We start from the raw sequence: 18,757 nt of genomic DNA, 5'->3' as shown, positions 1-18,757 counted from the left end.
CTAACGATGAGGCCCTCCCTCCAATCGGTAAGATAACTTTATAACATATCCAGCCATTTTTATAACCCACTTATCTAGGGCAGGGTCAATGGGTACTGGGGGCAGCTGGAGCCAATCCCAGTAATCATCGGGTACAAGGAAGGAACAGCACCTGGACAGGACACCAGTCTGGCACAGGGTGAACACATCAGACACACCACTCACACACATCAGGGGGCAATTTAAAAATGGCAATCCACCAAAATCTCTGGATTAGGAGGAGGAAAGCGGACCACCAGAAGAAAAGCCACACGGACAAAGGGGAGAACATGCAAACTCGACACAGGGAGCAATAATGATGTGGACCCTTGTCCCTTTTATTGTGAGGTAGCAGAGCATCACACCGTTTACATCTTTATGGGTATGTTTAGCAGTAACATTTTGTGAAAAGTGTCAGAATTTGGTACCGCATACGCACATTATTTTTTTATTTAGTGTTGTGGACGTGTCTCTCTCACAATATTTTTATATTAGATAGAGATAGAGATAGACTTTATTAATCCCAAGGGGAAATTCCCATACTCCAGCAGCAGCATACTGATAAAGAACAATATTAAATTAAAGAGTGATAACAATGCAGTTATACAGACAGACAATAACTTTGTATAATGTTAACGTTTACCCCCCCCCCCCCCCCCCCCGTGTGGAATTGAAGAGTCACATAGTGTGGGGGAGGAACGATCTCCTCAGTCTGTCAGTGGAGCAGGACGGTGACAGCAGTCTGTCGCTGAAGCTGCTCCTCTGTCTGGAGATGATCCTGTTTAGTGGATTCTCCATTATTGACATATATATTATATATATATATATATATATATATATATATATGGAAGAGAAGGTCTGTGATACGGTTTGCATATTTGCAGTTAGAGATCCACAAAGGGAGAAAAATGAATCAGGTATCACAAAGTACTTTTTATACCTGAGCTTTCAACCCCTGCCAGGGTTCTTCATCAGAAGATAATACTTAGACTTACAAAAATCAAACGCAGTATATGGCAAAATATTATGGGGGGAGTGGGGGGGGTCGGGTTCCGGAGGTGGCTAAGTCAGTGTGATCAGGAGGAAGGGGGTATTGGGTGTAAAGTCTTGTTTATTATGAACATGTTCTTAAGTTTGCATATGCTGGATTTACGTCCAAGTGTCTGTTCTCATTTGATAGCCAAGATTCGGCCAGCTCTCTGGCACTTTTAGTACTGGGCTTAAATTTGACTTGTACATTGTCCCAGTTAAATGTATGTCCTGTTGATTTAGTATGCGTGTAGATCAATGATAGCGAGTCCTTTCTTCTGACGGCGTTGTGATGTTCCTGCATACGTGTTGCGATTCTTTTTGAAGTTTGTCCTATGTATACCACAGGGCAAGAACGGCATGGAATGCTATAAACTGCGTTTCACGTTTCTGCTCAACGTCCAACGTCTGTCTGTCTGCTTCTCATTAGATGGGGTTTTTTTTCTATAATTTGCGTGAACACTCCAGCTGATTTTGCTTCTCTTGTCGCGCTAAGGATCATAATTAAATAAATATATAAAATACACACACACACAGTAGAATCCTGATTCTCCGCACCCCAATTTACCGAATTTCTGCAATACCCGAGGTGAGCCTGTAAGTGTAATTCTCTACTTTTCTTATAATTTATAAAAGCTTTGCTGTGAAAACTGTATCAACCATGTAAATGTGACACTTTTAGCCTCAGCTGAACTGAGCAAGAGGTCGAGTAGCTGGTGACTGTGGTAAAGCGGGCCCGACTTCCTCGCCAATTCCCTCTACTATTTACTGTCACAGTGTGTCGCCAGTGTTCACCGGGTACACACGCTCTACATTTTTTACTCACTTAAGATTTTTTTTTGTTTATAAATTTCTAAAGTGCTGTGGTGAACTGCCGGTGGGAACTATAAACCAGAACTCTTTGACTCAGAGGCAAGCACTTTGTGGCATGAGTTAAATGGAGCCCACCATCTGTAAGCTTTTCAGAGCCTGCCACTGACCACCATGAGCAGTACTTCCGTCAGGTGACATCAGCTGATCTTTTTCTATGTCCGCTCCTCACCTTCTCTGTGCAGTGTCGCCACTACACTTCACTCGTCAACAGTGCATATCTCAACCTTATCACCAATTGAATTGCTGTGGACTCTCACAGCAAAGCATCTTCGTTCAAAACTCTGCACTGTGACGGGCTTCAAGAAGATGTTCTCTGGTTCAGAGGTGACCATTTTGTGGCACGAGTTACATCAGCCACACAGAGCCGGTCTCTGACCACCGTGAGCAGCATGCTTCACTAATGACGTCAGCTGATCTCTCTCTATGTGTATGTGTGTGAGAGAGTGCCCCCAACTTCTCTGCGTAGGTCTCTGGCCAAGGTGTCCAGGACACCGTCTGTGTCATCTCCGACTCCTTTCCTTTAATCTGGCTGTAGTTCTACCATTAAGTGATGGACGGATGATGTTTTTTTACTTATGTTAATTACTTTATACTTTATTTTTGATGAATTTGACACACACATTTGTATCCTTACATGTGATACTTCTGGATTTAAAGAGCAGTATCACCTGCTCTTGAGAGCAGTCACGGTGCTGTGCGCCTGCACTTGATGAGGAGTGCCATGGAAGAACAAAGTTGTCTGCACTGTTGGATTGTATTTCTGAGGTGGTCATCTAAATGTGTGTTCTGTTTTGTGTGATGTATTTCCTCATTTTCTGACACATATTGCACACGCCTTACCTACCGGGGAAAGGGGAGTCTCTCTCTGAATTGCCTTTCCCAAGATTTCTTCCATTTACTCTCTCCCTTTCCCAAGTTTTTCTGGACATTCTTCTTGTCTTCTTAGACATTCAAGACTACGGTGCTGTCAAAAAACATGGCATGCCGATGTTCATTGAGGCCTTCCTTGTGAGATTTTCAAGCTACACAAGACAGATATTGTTGTTGCTGTTGCATAAGGCTTTCATCATAAATGACTGCAGACTATATTGGTAAAACTAGTTTTAGGGTTATAGATGGGAACATTTTGGGGATGTTGAGAAGTCAAGAACTTCTAAGCATTCACAAAGCTGGATACATGATAAAACTTCCTCCCGTGAGCGACTGATCCCCTCAAAGCCAGCAGCCACTGCCCTGTTTAAAAAAACCACGAGAAGCGAAATCAGCTGTGAAATCCTCAGCCCCGATGTTTGTAATCGCTCTCCTCTTTCCAAGACACACTGCATCCTCAAATAAACACACAGAAGCCACAGCAAAGGCCTAGTTTTATATTTCTAGGTACCAGGGGGAAGCGTAAAGGCCCTCTTTAGTGAACGCTTATCTGGAAACTCCAAAAAAAACATAACCCAGCTCTCCTTTTGTTGGCAAACACGATTGAAACTTCAAGCTCTTGGTTTCAAGGAACAGTTTGGGATGGGAAAACGAGTTCAGCTCAAGATGGAGACCTCATTAACACAGGTATTGGTCAACTTAGGATCAGGCTCGGTGTCAACAGACCGGTCGTAAGTCGATCTTAACGTAAGACGAACTGGTAAACAGTATGTAGTCTAACCTGACCATATGTATAGTACTGTATAGTAAGTCCCTTAAGTCATATTGTTCATTTTATAACCTTTATTTTATAATCATTATTAGCACATTGTGTAGATTTATCTTTTTATTGTAAATATTTTTTATATTATTAATTTATTTTGTTTTTACTACTGCTCGCATGGGTGCCGAACCTTTAACAGCTTCGCCTTTCTTTGCCTGCGTCACGTTACGTCCTCAGTGTTCACTGCATTGACTGTGAGAGGGGGAATTGTACCAGCGGAGTTTGAGCACTCGCATGTTATCTGTTTAAACATTTCAGCCTGTTAATAATAAACATTAACAGAGAATGGAGTTCAGTGTGATTTCATTATCCCTTCGTGGCCATTAACACGAAGCGGAACATCCTGACTCACAACGTAGAAGCTGCAGAGTTTTAACTGTAGCAGTACAGGGTGTCTGATGATCACCGGTTACAATGGGATAACGTAAAGTCACATGCGGTCGCATTCGCTTTCTTTCCTACCTCATATTGCTTGATCACCTTCATTTTTGTTTTGAGATCAGTTGCCTTTGTCTCCTGTAATTATAAGACAAACATAACTGAACGCAGTCGAAACCATTGCAGGTAGTAAACCGAGATTGAGAAGAATGAGTCGTAGCAGATGGCGAAAACTTGCCATTTGCCGCTGAGCCGAGGTAGCTGTCCTAAGTCGAATAGTCATTAAGATGCATAGGTCATTAAGTCGAAGACTTCTTATATACGGTATCTCTCTATTATAAAAATAAATCTTGGAAGAAGACAAGACATGATTGTCTTAGAGACACTTTCACGTCCCGCGAGACGAGTCTTCGTGCCAAGAGATGTAACCACGCCAGGGGCTGGAAGTCCCACAAGAAAAGAGCTTATGCAAAGAGATTTGGAAAAATACTGCGTGGTTATGTGAGACACATTTCTTGTACAGAGAAAGAAACGATATTCACTCACGGGAAGTTATATGTTGCATTGTCACGATGTAATTCCAAACACAGAATCAAAATTCGATGCGATATTGACTGAAAAGGTAAAAGGGAAAAAAGACTGACTATATGGACATAGGTGATATGACAGAAGTGCGTAAGCCAGCAGCTGATCGAGCAAAGAGGAGGTTAAAAAAAAAAAAAAAAAACGATTTGTTTCCCATTGTATCACCGTTTACGAGGGGGTGTCGGAAGAGCGACCGCGATCACAACGTGAACGGCAGAGCCCCCTAGTATTCATAAAGAGAATCGGACGGCCGCTGAGGTGGTCTTCAGATCCAAGAGAAGCAAACAGGCATAAAGTTCGCTCTCGAATTGATTAAATAACTTTGAACTTGGAAAAATAACAAACGTATCTTTTAAACTATAGTGTCTTATAAGTCTGGGTCGTGGGTTGCCAGCTTTTGGGTCACACAGGGTCGTGACTCACCGTTGTATTCAAAGGGAAATATGGTTTGTGAATCGTCTCGCTGTGTGTGTGCAATTTGAGCAATCGACATCACTGCAATATGACTGTTGGCAGGGGGGCACCCCCCCACGGCTCTCGAAGACACTAAGGAGGATTGGGTCGCAAGAAAAATTTAACAAATACCTCTTTAAACGGTAATTTGTTTATAAAACTATTACAATTTAGGAAAAATATTCATTTTGTTGAGCAAAAGATACAACAACTTTACCTGCAAGCATGGCGGAATATTTTAGGGTGGGGAAATCATCAGTGACATGGCAGATGTAAAAAGTTGTTCAAGTTCTTGCATCCTTTTTTTTTTTAAATTTTTGAATAACACGTCGTATGGTTTAGCCAACTTGTACCAAAAAGTGGTTTGAAGCTGAAGTACGTTAATGATCCCGAAACGGAGTAGACCGTTTATATGGGGTTTTAGGGTGGTATGTTAAATAAAGTAGATACACCACACCAATACCCCATAAAAATGGTGAAGTTCGTCTCCCATTTTCTGACCAGAAACCAAGAGTCAAGTTCTTGCTTGAGAAGGCTGAACTGGGCTTCAGGTTCAGGGACACTCGCTCTGTAATGCCACCTCTTGGGAGTGCCCTTAATTACAACTGGGAATTACAAAATGTCTACAATTGACACATGCAGCTAAAATTTGCCACTGCAAGCTCTTCATACTTACACCATTCTGTTGCCATAAAAAAAAAAAAGAAAGAAAAAGAAAGAAAAACCATCAGATAAACTTAGTAGGCTAGAGACTGAATGGCTCATAAAAGACTCCATGATGGTAGGCATCCAGTGATTGACTGTACTTACCAGCCACTCTTCCATTGAAACACATAAAGGCCCGCCTGTTGAGTAATTTAGTATTATTTGCACTTTAAGTCAGTATTATAAAAGGTTATGAAAAGCAGCAGATTTCATTCTCTCTCTGTTCTATCATCACATTCTTGGCTGCTTTTTCATATTTTCTTTTTACTGAGATGGTGTAGGCCCACTCAAGGTTTGAACCAAGTTTAATTTTAAAGATCCCATCACACAACAATAAAAAGCCAGCAAGGGGCACCGTGCAATTTCTCCTGCCTTCTGGCAGCTTTCATTCTTTCATACATTAGTAACCGGGCTATTGAGTCAACTCCTGATTAGTCATTGGCAAAATCGCTGCCCCAGTTTTTGGGTGTGTACTTCATCTAAAAGACGTCTGAAATTGGTGATGCAAGACAGTCACATTTAATCCAGGCTTTAACAAGACAGACTGAAATTCTCGACCATCCTACTGAATCTCTCATATAATGGATAAGACGACTGACCCTTCCTCTTGGTGAAGCAGTAATCACGATGTAGTCCATGAAACATCTCACTAAAACTTAATAAACTGTGAAAAGTATGGCGGCTAGCTCGTTGGACAGACGGAACTCAAAGGATAAAATGCACAATATTTTCATCTTTTAAACTTAAACTCCACAATTTAGATGTCCACTCTTCAAATGAAGGCAAATTAAACTCAATTTCCTATACGTGGCTGCAAAGAACAAGTCAAAGAGAAGGTACAGCTCTGGGTGGCAATTTCTTCATCATCCTACAACACAGGTTCCAGCACCAGAAACTTCAAAATACAAATATTAAAGACCTTATTCGTCAAATGGAAAATCCGTGAAGTATAACTTTGTGTTATAAGGAACTGCCCACTGATTTATATCTGTTAATCAAACCCGTTTTGTTTGCTGCAGGGTCACGAGGCATAAGGAGTTAATACTGCTTAATGGAGAGTTTCATTGGCAATTTAATGTTCATACCAGCTGTGCTACTGAAAATCTTAAAAAAAAAAAAAAAATCAACGTACACCTCAGCGTGGACGTTTGCAGTACACCATCTGTTGGAATGTATTTTGTAATACATGTAGGAATAAAGTGCATTGCATGTGTTATTCCAACAGATGGCACATCACAAACACTTCCAAGAATGAGGAATGCAATGCATTACTACAATTTTTTGTGATGTGCAATCTATTGGAATGCCTATATCTCCTTTATATGCCACTTGGTATCAGATTCACAAAAGCAATGTTAATGCTTGTGATGCACCACCTGTTAGAACAACAGACATATAGCAATTGGACTGACACACAGATACACAAGGGCACAGACACGTAATTTTTTTATAAAGGTGGACTAGCAGTGCTGCCCGTTTAAGATGGGTTAACATAAGTAATCAACATACACTTCAGTAGTAATGTTTGCAGTGCACCATCTGTTGGAATGCATGTTTTAAATACATGTAGCAAATGAATGCATTATGTAATTCCCATAGATGGTGTAACACAAACATTTGTAGTCCCATCAGAAGACACATCACTAACATTTATAGTAATAAAATGCATTGCACTTGTCATTCCAACATATGGTGCCTCCCAAATATTTATAATAAAATGCACTGCATTTGTCTTTCCAACAGATGGCACACCACAAACTTAGTAATAAAATGGACTTTGTTTTTCATTCCAACATATGGTGCCTCACAAACATTTAGAGCAATAAAAAGCATTGTATTTGTCATTCCAACAGATGACGCATCACAAACATTAACACTTCTTTTACAAACCCCATACCAATTGGCATATAACACGGACATATGCATTGCAACAGTCATTCCAAAATAGGATGCAACATAAAATTCTGTAGTAGTAAAATGAATTGCATTTGTCATTCCTACAAGTTTTTGTGATGCACCATCTGTTGGAATGACAGGTGCAATTGCATTTTATTACATGAAATGTTTGCGATGTGCCATCTGTTGCAATAAAAGATGTAGCAAACACACTGATACACACACACTCTGACACTTATACTTTTATTAAGGTGGAAACCACCACCCTAATTAATGCTAAATGGTCAAATCAATGTTTCAATTACTGTTTATCTTAAGTACTGATATGCCAGACTCCTGTTTACAGATACCAGCTGGGCAGTAAACGCTGTTTTAATATCAATGGTGATCACCAAGCGCGTAGAGGTGGGACTCAGTGCTGCCCTCTGCCACTGGATTTAGGACTTCTACCCAGCAGACTGGCAGTAGGACTTCCTCCATGATCCTGAACACTGGCACCTCCCTGGGTATGTGTGCCAAGCTCCCAGATAGGATATGCAAAATGAAACCATAACAATCATAGGCGTCAAAAGCACAAGTGATAGGTGAACACAGAAAGGGCTTCAAATGTTTCTTGGACATGTTTTCTGTGTTATTCAGTTCTTTAAACCCACCAAAAAATGCCTTATGTGTGCTCAATTAACTGACTCAGACCCTGCACTGCCTATGCACAGGGATGCAAGTTTATGGGATTGTTACTGTGACAGGCGCAGAGTGCCGGGTCACTGAGTGCAGGACATACAAGATAGGAAAATGGCAGATTAGTTTTTGTTCGAGTTGCCTTGAAACTTCAGGCATTAGTGCCACTTCATCTGACTACATAAAAGCGCAACACGCAATCAGCATCAAGATAAATGAGGCACAGCTAAAGACGACAGCCGAGCACTTAACTCACAGGCTCTTTAACCAAAAGCAGCAACTGCACATTAAAACTTTCAGTCCAAAAAACAAAATGGCATTATGTAAAAGAGTGCGCTTAGCACAGTCCGCGCTCCTGGCATCAGAACACAATTGATGGAGCGTTTTCAAAATTTTATATAAGTGAAAGAAACAGAACAGATCTATTATTCTGTTTTAAATGCCAGGCTTTGGCATCTGTGACAATGAGGGGCTATGCAACTGCTGACAAGGGAGGCGATGTGAACATTCTGCCAGCAGCGTCCTGTCCTCCTGATGGGGACGGTCCTCGCAACGCTCTTGTGTGGTCAGCGGGGAGTGCAATGTGCTGACCAGACGCTATGGGGAGGGGCGGGGGGGCGGTGAGAAAAGTGCAGCTCAGGGCATTCTTGAAATTACAACCAGAAAATAAAATTGGGGTGGTGTCCTCCTGCTGAGAAGCACAAGTGAAGCCATGGAAGCAAAATGCAGTATACATACAGTGCCCCCCCCCCCCGAAGCACAAGTGAAGCCATGGAAGCAAAATGCAGTATACATACAGTACCCCGCTCCCCCCCCCCCCCCCCCCCCAAGACAAATTTCTCTTTAATTCCCCAGCCGCTCCAAAGTTTAAAATTATAAATCAAACAATTCAGACGTGATTAAAGTGCATACAGCAGACTTTCATTTAAGGGGATTTGCACACATTTCTGTCACAAGGCACTTTTTCAGGACACCACATGTTTGTGACAGGTCTATTAAAGTCATCACGTTTAGGACTTTGTCGCATATCCCAGCATGCAATGACAGTTGGAAGTGTGTGATTCACAAAAATCACCAGGTGATGAGGGTCTTCCCTGGTGATGCTCTGCCATGCCTTTAGTCCAGCTGTCTTCAGCTCCTACTTGCTTCGGGGGGTTTGTCCCCTTCAGCTTTCTCTTCAGCATATGGAAGGCCTGCTCAACTGGATTTCAATAGGATGACCAGCTTGGCCATTCTAGAATTTTACCTTTTTTTTGCTTTGATAAACTCCTGTGTGGCCTCAGCAGGGTGTTTGGCTCATTATCTTGTTGTAGGATGAAGTGCCATCCAGGGAGATTGGAGGCATTTACTGGACCTTGAGCAGATCAGATGTTTCTACACACCTCAGAATTCATTCATCATGAATGAAGAGAAGTGTGCCAGGACCTGTGGCAGCCATACACACCCAAGCCATAACACCCCCAGCACCATCATGTTTAACAGAGGACGTGGTCTGCTTTGGACCTCAGGCAGTTCCTTTTGGTCTCCACACTTTGCTCTTGCCGTCACTCTGATGAGGTCCATCTTTGTCTCATCTGCCTGTTAAGACCTTTTCCCAGAATTCTGCAGGCTCTTTAATGTCCTTTCTTCAAATTGTAACCGGGCCATCCTGTGTGTGGTTTGCATCTTGCAGTGTCTCCTCTCCATTTCTGGTCATGAAGTCTATTGCTGATAGTCGTCTCTGACACACACACAATGGCCTCCTGAAGACTGTTTCTGATCTTTCAGACAGACGTTTGAAGCTTCTTCTTGAGATAATGGGGATTCTTCTGTCATCAGCAGTGGAGGTCTTCCTTGGCCTACCAGTCCCTTTGTGATTACTGAGCTCACCAGTGTGTACTTTCTTCTTCATGATATTCCAGACAGCTGATTTAGGCCATCCTAAGGTCTTCCCGATGTATCTAATGGTTTTATTCTTGCTTTTTCAGCCTCCTAATGGCTTAATTGACTTTCATTGGCACAGCTCTTGTCCTCATGTTGAACAGCAGCAACTCCAGATCCAAAGGGTAGAAGCAGGCCGAGGTGTCTTATGAAGCAAAGAAACCCACCTGAGGAATCACAAACGCCTGTGATGCCAATTGTCCCAAACATTATAGGGCCATGAAAGGGGGGACCGTGTACATAAAGTGTTGTGTGACCAAAATGTATACAAATCCCCTCAAATAACAGTCTGCAGTGTGCACTTTAATCACGTCTGAAATGTTTGATTTGTAATTTTAAACTGTGGAACAGAGGAGTACATCGAGTAAAGGGGAACTTGGCCCCAAACATTATGGACGGATCTGTATACACACACACACACACACACAGTATGCACAGGTTTCTAGGCACAAGGATAACTCCTGCAAGCCTGAAGTATTTCCATTAACCAGCAGATGGCAGCAAAGAGCCCCCACATGAACCAGGTGTGATGATTCTGAAGCAGAGGGTATCAAACTCCTAGATCCTGGAGAACAGCACCGACTGCATGCGTCCATTCCAGCTGCTTTCTTAATCTGTGACTGTTTACATTCTTTTACCTTTATTTTAATTATGTGCATTTTAAGATTCAGAACGTAAAAAAGGAAGGCCATTCTGTTAGCAGCAGTGACCAGTTACTAAGTCAGAAAATGGCTGAAATGAAAACCTGCAGCCACTGTGGACCTCCAGAATGTGAGGCTGACAATCCTGCCGTAGAGTCAGGAGCTAAGCAAGGCAAACTCTAGTAATGTTATTAATGTAATGTGTATGTTTTATCAGTGATCTGCATTAATTATTACTTTATTCATTTTTTTTTGTATTGCTCCTTGGTTGAAATTTGATTTTTTTTTTTTTTTTTTAAACAATTTTATTTTTAAAGAGAAGAAATGGGGAAAATATGACAAGAAAAGAGTAATATCAAAAAGACAATAGTCTCCCACTATCCCACCCCATTAGGAGGTGGCCCAAGAAAAAGAAAAAGTTCTAGCAACATGCAACAACTTCCACATCCCGATTAAACCAAAATAAGCAATTTCTAAAAAGTGTAATTCCTGTTTTTACAGAGGACATTTGTGGATGGAGAAGAGAAATGAATACAAATGTATGAAATATGTCCCCCCATAACTGTATTAGACATTCGTCCTGCTTTTTCCAGCAAAACACCAGGAGGATCTTAGCTGCTCAAGAAGTCCCTGAAATGGATGAAAAGGAGTACGATGAAAAATCAAGAACCATAAAAAGCCATGGAAAACAAGAAATAAAAGACATCCAAAACAAGTGACGAGAACTGGAAAAGGAGGTCCACAAAGATGAAGTAGGAGGCCAGGACCAAAACCTGTGACCGAAGGAACCAGGCTGTTTAAGAGAGCGGGCTTTGTGCGGATGACATTGTGATGTGGAACACCAGACGGGAGGTGATGGAGAGGAAGCTGGAAGAAGAATGAAGAAACAGGAAGACGACTGAATATTTAAGATTAAATGAGGATCAGGATTCGGAAGTTAGCCTGCAGGCAGAGACACTGAACAGAGTGGAGATTTATAAATGGCTCAGATTAGTGGTAACCCAAAACGGAGAATCAAAGAACCCACATAGTGCAGTGTGGATGGCACGACTGGAAGAAGGTATCAGGAGTATTGTGTGATCGGAGAATTAAGACAATGGTTACCTCCACTGCACTTGTTTCACCCCCTATTGATTGTGCTTGTTTTACTAAGGTGAGGCAGTTTGCAGTTGCTGCTAGTGGGTCGCCAATTAGATTAGAGAGAGGCAAAACCGGGCCATAGGAACCATAAAGGCTAAGAAACACTGGTGTAGAAGAAGACAGCGTGGGCTGAAGAACTGGCCACGTGAAGCACCGCCAATCAAAACAAACCTTAATGGGGCTTTCAAGAGTTTGAAAACCTATGAGACCCTGTGAAGTAATAATAATGATGAAAGATTTATTACTGTGGCTGGTTTTGACAATTTCTAGAAATTCACCTCCCTGTTATTTTCCTATGGCAATCAGCTGCAAGTGCGAATCGCCTTAAGTTAGCTTGCTTAACTCAACTATGAGTCCAATTGAAATGCAAGTTTGGTTGGAGCAAAAACCAACAGGCACAGGCAGACCACTGGTAAGACAAACTGAACTGATCAGGTAGCTGTCAGCAGCGTTGACATAATGGCTCCATAATGTGTGGTCTGTCACTGTGTTATCACATCAACATTGTGATCTTTAAGGATGTCACCGCTATGACTCTTTCGTTACACTCCACTCATTCCCATTGTACCATTTACCCTAATAGAGACCCTATGGCGGCCAAGTATCTCAGTTCCCACATCCTCTGCTTGTTTACAGTATTTTGGACTTTGGTGGCTTGCTATTTGCACACAACAACGAGAAGGACATCCTTCCAGGTGACACGTATATGCCAGACTTCAGTAGCTCAAGATTTCCTGCTAACTCCCCCTTCCACCCCCACTGTGCATTGTTTATGAACTGTGGTCACCTGCTCACCCCATGCGGGGATTCCAACGGATCCAGGAAGAAAGTTTTTAAACGAAGAAGGTAAAAAAAAAAAAAATCAGCATATGTTCAGAAGACATTGTTCTGAGGAGCTGATTTAACATAAATATGTAAAACAATAGACGAGGAATGTGACTAACAATCAGCCTCCTTCTGGTGTGTGTGTGTGTGTGTGTGTGCGTGTGTGTGTGTGTGTGTGAGAGAGAGACAGGCAATGAACCCATGAGGAAAAGATTTATCTCCTTTGAGCACTGTGGATATCAAAAGAGATGTCTCTAGAGCAGGGGTCCCCAACTCCAGTCCTGTAGGGCCCCAGTGGCTGCAGGTTTTCAATCTAACCCTTTTCTTAATTAGTGACCTGTTTTTTGCTGCTAATTAACTTCTTTTGAATTAATTTTAATTGAATTGTTTCTTTTAAGATTTGCTCCCCTGAATTTCTTCATCATTCCTCTGAATTTTTTAATTTCTTTCCTTAAATGGCACCCAAACAGAAACGAAATGTGAAGTGAGTGAACCAACAGAAGACCAACTAAGTCAGGGCCTCAAACTCCAACCAATTTCACTCCATCCAGTTGCTTAATTAGGTGCCAAGTCTTGTCGCTAATTAAACTCTTTCTTTAATTCCATGGCTTGTCGCTGCTCTCATTGTGCCATAGCAGACATTTCCAAAACTGTTGATTTTCTCTTTTCTAACAGCACTAGGGACTTGTGCAGATCAACATTTCTGAGACCTTCATCCTTCTTTATTTTCAAATATTGTGTGATGGACACAGTTTGCTGCCCATGTTATGGCTCGTTTTGTATCTCTTTATTGTTTGGCTGCTAATTAAGGAACAAGAAACAAGGCGTCTAAGTCTTCACGAGCAAGTCAAATAAAATTAATTCAAAAAAAGTTATTTATCAGCAAAACCAGGTCACTAAGAAAAGGGTTTGAATGAAAACCTGCAGCCACTTGGGCCCTCTAGGACCAGAGTTGGGGACCCCTGCTCTAGAGAGTCTGTGGAAGGATTAAATGTTGAGTTACCACCAACATGTCAGCAGGCCGAATGAATGAAAGGCCATTAGACTGCCATGCGTGCGGTCTTTCATATTCGCTGTCACTCTCCCATTTATCCTTTTGATAAATCGGCCGTATGTCAGTCGTAAAGTGTACAGATCATGGCATTTGAGGCTCTGTAAGTCCGCTGTGGGCCACTAGCAGACATATTTTACCTGTGGATACAGAGTAGCATAAACCGATTTCCGAGTTCAAGTCCAAGTAAGGTAGAGCTTCTCAACCACTGGATCAGGCGGTCAAGTGGGACGCTAGTTGCCATCTTTGGTTCGCCTAAGCTGGTATTTCTTAACCACTGGTCTGCAGGCTACCACCATTAGTTTGCCCACTAAACCTGTGTTTCTGAACCACAGGATTGTGAGTTGCTGTCATTGGTTTGCATAAACTTACAGTATATTTCTCAACCACTGGGTCTCGGATTGGGTTGCCATTATTGGTCTGCCTAAGCCTGTGTTTCTGAACCACTCAGTTGCGGAGTTGCCGTCATTGGTCTGTCTAAGACTGTGATTCACCACCATTGAGTTGATGCTGTTGATTCACCAAAGCTTGTGTTTCTCAACCACTGGGTTGCGACCCAGATTGCTGTTTACAGGTCGTGGTGATGCTGTTGTCGGTGTTAATGTTGTTTTTATCAGATTTTAATTATTTCTTTCACAAGTATTTCACATTCTTCCAGGAATTATAACCTTCAAATAATTCAGTTTAGGATTGTTCACCACACTTATCTCAAGCAAAATGCTTTCAGGTCTGTTCGCTGAACCCAGTTATCTTTTGCCATGTGAGCACCCCGAGGCACCTTAGGCTTTCCAAATGTCTACATCTAACTTTCTCTCAATTATCTTTCACACTAACATCTCTATTCTTCTCAAAATGTTTCTCTTGCTGGACCTCTCGTCTCCCTCCCTGTCTACCATCTAACAGGCGTGTGTTTTGTCTAGGCACAATAAGACAACTTTACACTTATATAGCACTGTTCTCACTGCTCAAAGCACTTTACATAGAGAGTGGGGAGTCACTTCAACTGCCACCAAGGTGTGGCGCCCACCCAGATGATATGATAGCAGCCATTTTCTACCAGTACGCTCACCACACTTTAGATATTAGGCGCTGAAGGAGTGGTAAAGATAATTAGCCAATCAGGGACAGGGGACGATAAAAGGGACAGAATGACCAAGCCATGGGCAATTTAGCCCTCATCACTGCAGTGCGGCATTGGGATCCACACACAGACTACAGGATAAGCTGGCCCCGGTGGCCTCGCCAACACTACTTCCAGCAGCAACCCAAGATTTTTTCTAGGTGGTCTCCCATCCAAGTACTGGCCGGGCCCAAACGTGCTTAGCTTCAGGTGGATGACCTGTTTTGAAGTGCGTGTGGTATGATTGCTGACAACCTAAGATACTGTATCTCTAACTTCTCACTGGAAATTTTACATCTTTATGCCCTTTGCATCTTGGCAAGCTCCATTTTTCAGTCTTTTTTTTTTTTTTTTGGATCTTTCAGCAGGTGATCCATGGGTAATTACAGTATGGCATGCTCTTGTTCAACCACTGTAGGGCCCAGATGGCCTGTGATGGGCAAGGCTTTCTCCTTCTTTCTTCCTTAAATTTAACCCAAAGGGGCCAGCTGTCTGGTCTTTTTCTTTTTAAATCATTAGACACAGCAGATTTTGTGGGGGTACTATGTCTGCCAATGGAAAGGACAGATTTTTAGAACAACAGCAGTAACAGAGTGTTGACATCAAAAAATGTAAGCCGAATTCAAGCCACTGGTATGGGGCACTGATGTCCAGAAACTGTAAAAGGGAGGACCACTAAAACAGAAGAACAGAAAATGGCACCTTGGAAGGAAATCAAAGAGATCCTTAGGAGATTCTCAGGGTCTGCTGGAAGGCTGGCATCCCAGCAGATTACTAGGAGTGCCCAACATCTATCTGTATGAAAGAGGAGATGATGAGAAGCTGCCGGTGAACTGAAAGACCTCCTGGCTATTATATGACAGCAGGTATTTCCAAATGCAGAGAAGGGACCAAATCCGGCCCCTTTAATTTTAGAAATTCATTTACTCGACACCTCACATTCTTTTTGAAGCCTCTGAATGGCAAAAATGCACAGAAACGAGATGTGCCGCCACTTACAGTGCCAGTCATCACCCCATAGACGAAGGAGGGGCTTACTTGATGAGTCAACAGATAAATGTCTCCAAACACCAATTTTAAAAGCCAATTCCCATAAACCGAGGGGTTACTTCTGAGATCAAGTACTGTTAAGTAATGTCTGGATGTGGAAACGCTTCCCCAACTTATTTCCAGCTGTCCTTTCCCGAAACACGGCACATTTTTTTTTCTGATTTCAGAACAGTTTCGTTGTAAAACACAAACTGGAAAAAAAAAAAAAAAAGGTCCAACAAGGCACAATATTTTGCTTTGGATTCTCTTAGCCCCCCATGGGAACACAATGTGTCCTACCTCAAAAATTTCAAATCCGTAGATGTCTAGGACTCCCATCACCTTCTTCCTGGTTTTTGTCTGAGCCTGAAAGGAGAAGACATTTGTAAGACATTCACTCTTTACCTGAACTGCAGATTCAGGTAAGGCTCTACAACAAGACCCCTTGGCTCTCTGTAAGACAGCTAAATTCCACAACGTGCTAAATTGATAGGTCCCCGTTGGTGGTTGTGTTCTGAGGTTTTTTAGGTATGAAAGAGATAAAAGTAGTTCTACTCATCAATCATTGAAAGAGAGGCAGCTTCAAGGAAAGGACAAATCAGGAAGACCAAAGTTCTGAGATTGGCTCATCATACTTGCTAATCCAATCAATGTCAAGCCACCACACCTGCAGATCTTTGGACTGTAGGAGGAAACCACAGCACCTGGAGAAACCCACGCAGACATGAGGAGAACCCAGGACGAGAACCCCGGCCTCCTTATTATAAGGCAGCAGTAATTACCACTGCGCCACCGTGTCGCTCTGAAGAGTAACCAAAAAATACCAAAATAAAATCAGAACAATGTACCAAAAAGGTGCTGATCTCAGATCCCTGAAAAACAGAAGGGCTGCTGTGGTTTGAAAGGATAATACACAAATATCTGCGGTCGCTTAGGCTACTTGGGTTCTTCTGTAGAATTGCAGCATGTAAGAGGAAATACAAATAGCAAAGAAATGGAATCTTGCGTATTAGCCTCAGGGATATGAGTAAATACTACAGAGGAAATGTTTTTAGATATAAAGTGCAGGAAAAATGTTCTACTCATACTTGGCATAGTACAGATGAGCACTTTGAGAAAAGACCAACTGTCTGTTTGGAGCCTGCACTTCTAATCTTTGTGAAGGTTCACTGTACACACAAACATGTACTCTAACCTGTGCTGCCTGTTCTCAACCGTCAGAAGCAGGTGCTCATCCCAACAACAGCAAGGGGTGCAAGGATCAAAGCAACTCCGGATGGAGAGCCATGTTCAGAAAAATGGGGCTAATTTAGGATTTCTAATAAAACCATTAGGGGACATATTTGGGATGTACATACATCAATTCATGTCACCAAAAAAAAAAAATGTAGTTAATTAGCTGACGCCTTTTTGCAAGGCTAACAGTTGGTTCCGTTTCTTTTGGGGGTTTTTATCTTCAGTTGGAGCAGTGAAGTGACTTGCTCGTGTTCACACAGTGTCAGAACTGGGATTTGAACCCAGAACTGCAGAGTTTCAAGTCCAAATCACTAGACCACACAAGCCTGTGTAATTAAAAATGAAAATATTCCAGAAATCAAAGTTAATCACTTCTTAGTACAAAACAGCTGCACACAAGCAGTCTTGAGAAAATGATATTACCAAAAGAAGCAGTGTCGGAACACTTAACTAAGAATGCTTGTAAACAGCGGCTCACTACAGGAAATAACAATCCTGATTTCTGACAACCACCCAACCCCCCCACCTTACGGCAGCAGCACGTGAGCCGCCACATACGTACCTTAATGCTTTCATTGATTCGGTTCACAAGCCAAGAAAACAGGCGACTGTACAGATTTTTGGCCAAGGCATCCCGGGCATAATAGGCCTGCAAAATGGACGTAAGAATCGATGAAAATCAAGACATGCTATGGACCATTAGGACTGCATCAATATTCCATTGTTTTCTTTTCTTCGTTGTAAAACTGAAAAGCAGGCACTTAAAGGACTTGTGAACACCACATTAAAAGAAGATTAGATCTTTCACTACAAAAAGACATAATGGGCATAAGACTATTATACTACTAATCAGCGAAACAAAAATGTTTTGTTAAAAGGAGGGAAGAGCGGCTGTTCTAGCGCTGAACTTACTAACATGGCCAATCTTACAGGATGTTTATTCTCTTTTACTCTGTGTGGAAAAGGGGATGGAACCCAACTTGGAAAAATCCCCTGCAGGAGGTGCTCTCTTGAGGCTCTCTTCAGCACAGGCTCATTCCTCCATGGCGTGCCAAGTTCTGCCTGCTGCTATCAGACAATTCGACGCGTCCTCCCGATGTCCCAAAATAAATGCTTACACTCTTAAGTTCTTTTTGCAGCTTCTGCACCATATACACTATTTATCTGTTGATTAATTGTATTATTTGTCCTGCAAGTCAGTATATTTTATGTTTCTGCTGCTATATGCATTTAAATTTCCCCTTGGGATTAATAAAATGTATCTAACCTACAACCTCGGTTCCCAAAAAAAAAACTGGGAAGTTGTATTAAAAAAAAGTTGCAAATCATTTAAATCCACATTTAATTGAGAATAAAACACAAAGACTTCCTGGCAAATGCGGAAACTGCAAAACATGTCCAGCGCCTCTCCTCTATATTCATTTGTGTCTGAACTTCTCTTCTCCGGTGCTCCATCTCTTGATCGCGTTCCTGTGAAGCCTGCTGCT

At 42.1% G+C, this 18,757-nt stretch overlaps 1 protein-coding gene across 9 annotated transcripts in view; it reads right to left on the bottom strand.

The window, feature by feature from the left end:
- The window catches only part of myo1b (myosin IB), a 248,800-nt gene that overhangs the window by 76,167 nt on the left and 153,876 nt on the right, over positions 1-18,757 (bottom strand). For 5 of the 9 annotated variants that reach the window (XM_051930300.1, XM_051930302.1, XM_051930304.1 and 2 more), the window contains exons 12-13: positions 17,833-17,919; positions 16,321-16,400 (exon numbers count right to left, since the gene is read on the bottom strand). In XM_051930300.1, coding sequence (XP_051786260.1) covers positions 16,321-16,400; positions 17,833-17,919 — 167 coding nt within the window. The remainder of the gene's footprint in view (positions 1-16,320; positions 16,401-17,832; positions 17,920-18,757) is intronic. The other 4 variants (XM_051930301.1, XM_051930303.1, XM_051930305.1 and 1 more) reach the window with 1 other exon arrangement.

This window comes from Erpetoichthys calabaricus, chromosome 8, assembly GCF_900747795.2.
Source record: "Erpetoichthys calabaricus chromosome 8, fErpCal1.3, whole genome shotgun sequence".
Lineage (NCBI taxonomy): Eukaryota > Metazoa > Chordata > Cladistia > Polypteriformes > Polypteridae > Erpetoichthys > Erpetoichthys calabaricus.
This window is presented reverse-complemented; position numbering and strand designations above follow the sequence as displayed.